This window comes from Ursus arctos, unplaced genomic scaffold, assembly GCF_023065955.2.
Source record: "Ursus arctos isolate Adak ecotype North America unplaced genomic scaffold, UrsArc2.0 scaffold_1, whole genome shotgun sequence".
Classification (NCBI taxonomy): domain Eukaryota; kingdom Metazoa; phylum Chordata; class Mammalia; order Carnivora; family Ursidae; genus Ursus; species Ursus arctos.
The window spans coordinates 53,420,571-53,428,480 of record NW_026622763.1 but is presented as its reverse complement, the minus strand read 5'-3'; the positions used below and the strand labels follow the sequence as shown (position 1 = coordinate 53,428,480).

Here is a 7,910-nt window from a genome sequence, read left to right as displayed (position 1 = left end):
CGACAAGCCAGGCGGACAGCGTGGCCTTCCCGGCCCGGAGCTCTAGATGGCGCCAGCGAGCCGCACTCGCCAAGCTCCTCTTAAGGGAATCAAGAGCTACTGTCAAACATAAAAGCAAATCAGAGTTTTCAGTTTTTTTAATGTGTTAAGAATGTTATTCCTTAAGAAAATTTGTAGCTAAATTATTCTCACTTAAAATAAACACTTAGTATACCAATTACACAAATGGGCGGGATTTATGTGAGATTTACTTCATCTGCATTTTTGTAGTGGGAGAGAGCCTTGGTGAATACAGATAATAGATGCAAATAAGATTAGAGTTAAAATAAATAAAGTTTCCATCTGAATAACAAGAAATTCAATTTTACACGACTTATAACTATTTGACGGAATGTCCAGACACGCCGTTCAGGTGCACAATCTAATCTCGTCAAAATAATGTTGCTGTCTCTCCTTGAGGAAAGAAAATCTTTCTCTTTTTTCCTCTTTCCCCTTTTCCTCATCAGGTAGGCTCCAGTTCACTCCACGGGTGGAAAAATAAACCCAGAAAAGGTACGCGGGGGGAGGGTGTGTTGGGGAGCTGGGTGGGCGCAGGGCTGAGAAAAACTTGCTCTTCGTTCCTTGACGGCGCAGGAAGCTACGGAACAGGAAACGCTGGGAGAAACCGGCTGAAACGAAATCGCATTTCCCCTCAGCCGGGCCGCGCGGAACTCGGACACCGGGTCCGTGCCCCCAACACCCAGGCCGCGGTCCCCGCCCCACTCCGGCCTGCCCCCGGACCCCTCCCTCGGCCCCCCGCTCCTCCCGGGCCCCGGAGCCGGGGCATCCCAGGCGGCCGGAGCCCCGAGGTGGCCCTGGGGAGACGCGGCCCCACCTCAGGTGGAGACCGAGCTCGTCTCCCGGCTCCTGGGCCCTCCCCTCCCCCGCACGCCGTCTCCCATTTGCTCGGCCTCAGCAGGTCGCCACCCGCTCAGGTCAAGGCTTCCCCGCGCCCCCAGGGGCCCCTGGGGCGGCGGGTGGAAAGGATAGGGGGGCTGGGATCTGTTTTCGCCCGTTGGTTTGGGCCAGGGGGCAGGGGCCCCGCTTCCTTCGGGTGCAGACTCCGCGAGCTCTGGTTCTCCCGGCTGGAAGCTCAGGCCCGGCCGCCGCCCGCCGTTCCCGGGAGCCGCGGTGATGGACGTCCGCTGACCCGCGGGGCAGAGGCAGCGCGCAGAGGCCTTGATCACTGGGCTGCGGAGGGAGCCGCGCGGCGAGCGGGACCTGCACGGCCAGGCCCTTTGATCTGCCTTTATTATCCACGAGAAACAAAGCTGCCTGGGACAGACGCCCGGGCGCCCTCATTCCTCAGGAAACCCCATCACACTCTCACCTCCGTGCCGCCGGCCCGCAGCCCCCAAACGCGCCGGGCACCCTCTCGGCCTCCCCCGGCACCGCGCAAAGCCCCGGGAGCGAGCGCACCCCGGCCAGCTTCTCCCGAAGCCCGGCCTGACCCAGGAGGCGCGCGGGGGGCTGGGGTAGGAGGTCCTGGCTACGAACTGTTGGAGCGGGGAGAGAAAACGGTCAAAGAGAAGAAAAACTCGAGGAAGAAGAGCGGGGTAACCGAGGCTGTGGGGACCGCAAGAACGAGGAGAGGGAAGAAGACACCGAACCTCACACTGCAAATGCCCCTCTGGGGACCTTAGCTCCATGTTTTATCGCTACTTTGCTACTTGGCTTTTCAGAGCAGTTTGCGAGAAAACATTGTGTTGATTGTTAATAACAATAATTTATTTTTTCATCCCTAAAAATCAAATCTTCATTCAAGTTCCCAAGGTGGACAGTAATTAAAAAAAAAAAAATCCACTGGGGCTGACTTTGCTTGTGTTTCCTATTGTGTGGGGAGCCTTTCAGAAATATTTTTATTCTGTAAATATGTACTTTATTTTCTAAATTAACATTTTCGAATTGCGAAATTATCTCATTTACCAATTTTCTTTTTCGTCTCTCCCTCTCTTCTCCCTCTCTTTTAAACTGGGGCTGTTAAGTTGGTGGTCAGAAGACAAAGAGAGTGAAAATAATTTTCATTTCAATAATTGCCTTCTGGTCAATTTAACTGTGCCTTATTTTGAAAGAGACTGTCTAAATGAGATTCCTGTCCCAAATGTGTTCCCAGGCCTGATCCCAGCCTTTAATTATTCCTGAGTTTTTTTTCTTCAGAATAAGACGCCGCACTGAGTAATCACAAAGAAGTCAGAGAGCATCCTTGAACCTTTTCAGAAGCAGCGCCACTGATATTCAAATAACCTGCGAGGGCCATTTGACGGCGCGGGGACCTAGGCATTTCCAATTCACTATTTGCATAGATCAGCCGTCTTTGAAAAGGAAAGGAGCAGTTGTCTTCCATAACATTAAAAAGCCTAGTTATCAAATCAAGTGCTTAGTTTGGGGGGCTTTTAAAACGTTTACATTTTATCTCAGGTTGCCCTTTACCGTTTGACATGCAAATTTGGTGCAGTTAATTTAGACAATTAAAAAGATCTTCAAGGGAGCTTTGTCACGGAGAATATTTGGAGTTTTCCCCGTGGACCAGCTGAGATAAAGTTGGCCAGAACAAATGATGTCTAGGAGATTAATTAGATATTTGATAAGACATGAATCCCTAATAAGGGAATACAAGGCACAGGGGGCTGCTGTGTGCTCTAAGTCAAAATTAATAACATTTAACAAGATTTTCATTTAGGCATGAAATGTCTTTTCCGGGGTATTGACTCTAGCGATTTATTCCCCTGAGTCGCCTCCCAATGTAGAGGGCCTTGGGAGCGAAAAGACTTCTTTTAAAAAGCTTTTTCCTTTCACAGATTGTTTTTAAATCGCTTTTTAAAAACAAACAAACCCACTGGAGTTTTGCCCGACCCCTCCGGGAGGTGTAGGCACCTCCCCAGTTAAAGCTGCCAAGGATCTTTGCTTTATTTTAGGGGCTCCAGAGTTTTGAAATATCACCTTTTGAGAGCTCTCCCATTAAGTAATACAACTACACGTTCTTATAACCCAATTTAATTTATGCTATTGATATACAAATAAATAATTTTGACTTCTCAAAAACGTATATGTATTATGGCTTTTATAACTCACATAAACCTTACATTACCTAAAACTAACATTAAAGGAATTTTTCCCAACAAAAAAAGTCGACCCACGTAAAGGTTATTGACAGGGGAACAGGATTAAAAAAAAGGAAGTGTATTGTTCAGAGTCCTTTAATAATACCAAAATGAAAATATGATGTCAAGATTTTCTTCATACAGATAAACGCATTTAATTTCTTTAGATGACCTTAACTTACGTGTTTGTGAGTGAAATGATAACTCAACATTTTAAATATCTTTTACATATATACTGACTTTCACAAAGTGCATCAGAAAATTAAAAAAAAAAAACTCCCTGAATTTCAGGAATTCACCAAAAAAAAAACCCTCTATTCGAATGAACATTTACAAGAAAATAAAAAAGAACACAATCTTTTGAACCCTATTTATACAGATGTTATGAAATACAGAGAAACTGTCACTAGACTTCCAGTTTAATTTCTCACCTTAAGCCTTTTTTTGATGCTTCCTTTTTAGGAAAAAAAAAAGTCTCATTGTAAGTAGATATCAAGCAGGACTTGGAGCATTTTATATATAATATAATCCACACAAAGGGTCTGTTTTTATAGGTCCCGTTTGTTTTCAAATGTTCTGACAGTCCTTTGCGGAGTGGTGGCTTGTTTTTTGAGAAAAGTGAAGAGAAGGGTAGTGGTGGGGGGTGGGGGGATGGGGGAGGAGGGAGCGTTTCTGTGTATTGCTCTTCGCTAGAGAAGTTTGTGCGAGTGTTTGTGTGCGTGTGCGTGTGTGTACGCGCGCACGCGCGCGCTAATGTGCGTGCTTGTGGTTGTAGGTCTCCAGTGTGTGTGTGTGTATGTGTATGTGTGCAGCTTTTTAAAGTGTTGTTTGTGTCGGAGGATGGTTTGCTTTTGTTCCTGGACCACGCGTTCGATTCTCGTCTGGGCTGGGACAGCAGAGTGGAGCTCCTGGCGTGGCCGGCGAGCAGCGGCCGAGGAGCCGGGTGCTGCTACACTTCGCGCTGGCCCGGGGGCGTCACTGGAGCCCCCGCCCGTCCGTGCCCCTCTCACCGGCCCTCCGAACCTCTCGCTCGCTCTCGGTGTCTCTACTCGCTCGCTCGCACTTCTCGCCCGGCCTCTAAGAGTCGTTGGGGCCAGACGCGGCTTCCTTGCCTCCCGCCGAGGCCGCAGCAGCCGCTGCCGCCGCCGCCGCAGCCGCCGCCGCTGCAGCCGCCCGGGCGGCACTGACGCTGGAGTCGTGCAGGATGAGGTCGGGGGACTCGGAGCGGGGCGTCTCCAGGTTGCTGGCGTCCGTGTCACTGTCGCTGCCCTTTTTGCCCCCGCCGCCCCCGTTGTGCGTCTTAATGTGTTTGCTCAGGTGGTCGCTGCGCATGAAGCGCTTGTTGCACACCGGACAGGCGAAGCGCTTCTCGCCCGTGTGAGTCCGCAGGTGCCGCTGCAGCTCGTCCGAGCGCGTGAAGCGCTTGCCGCAGAAGAGCCAGTTGCACACGAAGGGCCGCTCGCCCGTGTGCCAGCGCAGGTGTGCCTTCAGGTGCGACGTCTTGCCGTACACCTTGCCGCAACCTGGGATGTGGCAGCTGTGCAGACCCTTGCGCCGCAGGCTCGCTCCGGCCGGGCCCAGCCGCTCCGCCTCCTGGCAGTTGGGGCAGTCGCAGGTGGCGCGGCCGGAATAGCGGCGGGCAGAGCGCGCCGAGCTCCCCCCGGCGGCGGCGGCCGCGGCGCCCGAGATCATGGCGCTGGCAGCTGCGGCCGCCACGGCGGCGCTGGAGTCCGAGTAGGAGGGCAGCACCGGCTTAAAGCCGTCCTGAGCCAGCAGGTGCTGGCTGGTCGAGAGCAAGTGCGAGGCGGCGGCGGCCGAGGAGCCGAGGCCCGTGGAGCTGAAGGCCGAGTGCGTGAGCGAGCTGAAGTCGGGGTTGTAGGTGCCGAGCTGCGAGTGCAGCGAGGCCTGGGGGGCGCCCGAGTGCAGCGAGCTCTGGAGCCCCCCAGCGGGGTTCTGCACCTCCAGCCACGAGCCCGGGCTGCTGTGCACGTCCCACCACGACGACGCCGCGCCGTTGGTCACCTCGCCCGCCGCCAGCGTCGAGTGGAAGCCCGACTTGTACCAGGACTCGTATGGGTGCGCCATGCCCACGCGCGGGTACAGGCCGTCGGCCGCCGTCGTGTGCACCTTGGAGATGAAGGCCGACTGGCCGCCCGCCTCCTGCGGGGACACTCCGGCCGCCGCCGCCGCGGCAGCCGCCGAGTTGGAAAAGAGGCCGCCGTAGTCGCTGCTGAAAGCGGACGACGTGGGGGACGTGGAGGCCAGGCAGAAGGCGCTGTTGGCTGCGCCCGAGCCGCCCGCCAGGCCGCCCGAGCCGCGGCCACCGGTGGCCACGGCGAAGCCCGAGAGGCTGGAGCCGAGGTTGCAACTGGACGAGGAGCGCTTCCAGGGGTGGAAGCCGCCCTTGGCGAAGGCGCTCGACTCTGGCAGCGTCGTCAGCGGGCTCGTGTTGCCGATCTTGTTGCAGGTCGCCGCCAGCATGGCCAACGGGGTCGTTCCGAAGCGCGGCTCTTCCTAGAGTGGGTGGGGTGAGGGAGGGAGCAAGGAGAAGAAGGGCAGGAAGAAGTGGGAGGAAGACACAAAGTGCATCCGTGAGCAGCCTCGTTTCCCCGCAGCTGGTCCCGGGGGGTCGTGGCTCTCGGGCTCGCGCCTCCTCCCCGCGTGCTCGCCCAGGATGCGCCGCGCCCCGCGCGGGGCTGAGGCCATCCCAAGGGCGAGAGTCCCGGCGGTGGAAAGTTGCTCTTCGGTGGGGCTACAAATCAAAGATGTCTCAGTTCTCCCCGTCTCATCCGCTGCAACCCCTACCTAGGGCCGGACTCGGGTTGCTGGCTTCCCGCTCGCCGTAAGCCCGCTCCTCACCGAGGCCCCCAAATCGCACTTCGAAGTAAAGCACGGAAGTAAACACAACGACAACAAACACCGGGTGAGGGCGGAGGCGGCCGAAACAGCGGCTCGGGGGCGGGGGAAACTTGGGACACTGCTTCCAAGGGTGGCTACAACTTGACTTTTTTTAAAAAATAGAAAACGTTTTTAATGTTTACACCCCACCCCCGAAAAACCCTCGATTATGAAAACAAGAATCCGAGAAGGGACCCAGCGATTGATTTCAAAGTCACAAGCGAACTGGAGAGTCACAGAAGTGTAAATGTTTGTTAACGTGACTACACGGACTGCAAAACGATTAAGGCTGTTTTCTGGAAACACCACTGTCGCGTAATTGCAACAATCCCCGGAGCAAGGGGGGATGGGGGTATAAATCACCAGGGGAAGAAAAGAAACCTCTAGGTTTTCTTTAAAGCCACATTAAAAAAAAAAAAAAAGACTTGCTTAACAAATCATTTTCTTACAAAGGCATCTCCTAGGTTTCAATAACTTGGAAAGGATCAGTCCCAGAAATGTGGAAAGTGCTAAAAGGAGCTGAAGCTGCAGTCCGGCAGCAACAGTTTCTCCGGGGCCGCGGACGCGGAGAAGCCATAAAGAAAATTTACTGCAGTTAGAACAAGCAAATGCCTTGCCGCACTTCGACTTACCCCGAGTATAGACGTGGCCATAGCAGGTCCCTGGGCTGCGCGGCGGGGCCGGGAGCGGGGCTGAGCCTGGCGGCTGCTCGGGAAAACTGCTCGGATCCCGCGCAGCTCCCGCGTCCCCGCGCTCGCGCCGAGCGGACTCCGGGCTCCCGCCGGCTAAACTCAGCCTAAGTGAGAGGAGCACCCGCTTTGAAGTGCCGCTGGCTGCGCCTCTCGCCCAATGAGGGCGCAGGCGGAGCAGACGGGAGCTGCCCCGCAGCCAATCAGACGCGCCGAGGGGCCCAAGCCAGGGCTCCCGGCGCGTGCCAGTCAAGGCGGCTGGCTAGGTGGTGGGGGGGGGGCGGGGCGCGGGCTAGAGACTGAAGAAATTACAGCGCAATTAAAAATTTACACACACGCACCAAGCCAGGTTTAAGTAGCTCTGAGACCAAGCCACAAGCCCCCCGAACCACCCCAAGATGATGCAAGTTAGAACTGACAGTCCTACTCCACTCCCCACTTGTGGGAAAGAAGGCAAGAGGGGAGGGGGCGCCGAGGCGGAGGCCGCACCAGCAAGGCCTAAGTAAAGACGGAAATGTCAACGCTCACTTTGTGTGTCTAGGCTCTCTCCCGCGGAGCACAACTTCAGCTGGAATCCATCTTTCTCGCTCACAATTTTATCATTGTCGTTTGCCTTCTAAACAGTTCCTTTTCCCCCACTGGATTCGGTTTCACCCACTCCAGAGTCACATTGAGGAGAGGGCGCGAAAGGACAGCTCCTCTGAGAGGAGAGAAATAGGCCTCTCCGTCCAGGTCTACACCCACAGACTTGTTGGGAGGGCCTGGAGCCTGTGCATCCTGCTATTTCCCCAGAGGTCTAAGTGACTTCCTAATTGTCGCTCTGGCCTCTGACCCGGGGGGTAATACAAGTGCCACTCACACCAGAAGCTTCTAGTGGTAATTGAGGGCACCCTTTGTACCGTTTCGCCAGCGCCTAGATACCAGGTTAACCCAGTTGTCAAATACGACTAAACAGTGGGAAGTGCTGATTATCTGCCGGGTTTCGCAGGGGGCTGGCGTGGGGGTGGGAGGCATCAACCCATGCAACACGCTGCACGAAGCCGCTTATTTTCACGTTATAACAACTTTGGAAACATAGACCGGCGCGAGCTGCGTCCGCCCCCACCGCCACCCCCGCTGAAGCTACAGCTTGCTCGGCTGTTTGTTTAACCCGGTGAAGATTTGCACGTCACGTTTCAGCCTG

General features: G+C 54.8%; 1 protein-coding gene across 1 annotated transcript; it reads right to left on the bottom strand.

The window, feature by feature from the left end:
- Window positions 1-4,217: 4,217 nt before the first annotated feature.
- On the bottom strand, window positions 4,218-6,691 carry SP9 (Sp9 transcription factor). The gene is made up of 2 exons (XM_026490594.1): window positions 6,671-6,691; window positions 4,218-5,654 (listed from the first exon to the last, which is right to left on the bottom strand). Exons 1-2 carry the CDS (start codon window positions 6,689-6,691, stop codon window positions 4,218-4,220), a joined length of 1,458 nt encoding a protein of 485 aa, XP_026346379.1.
- Window positions 6,692-7,910: the final 1,219 nt, after the last annotated feature.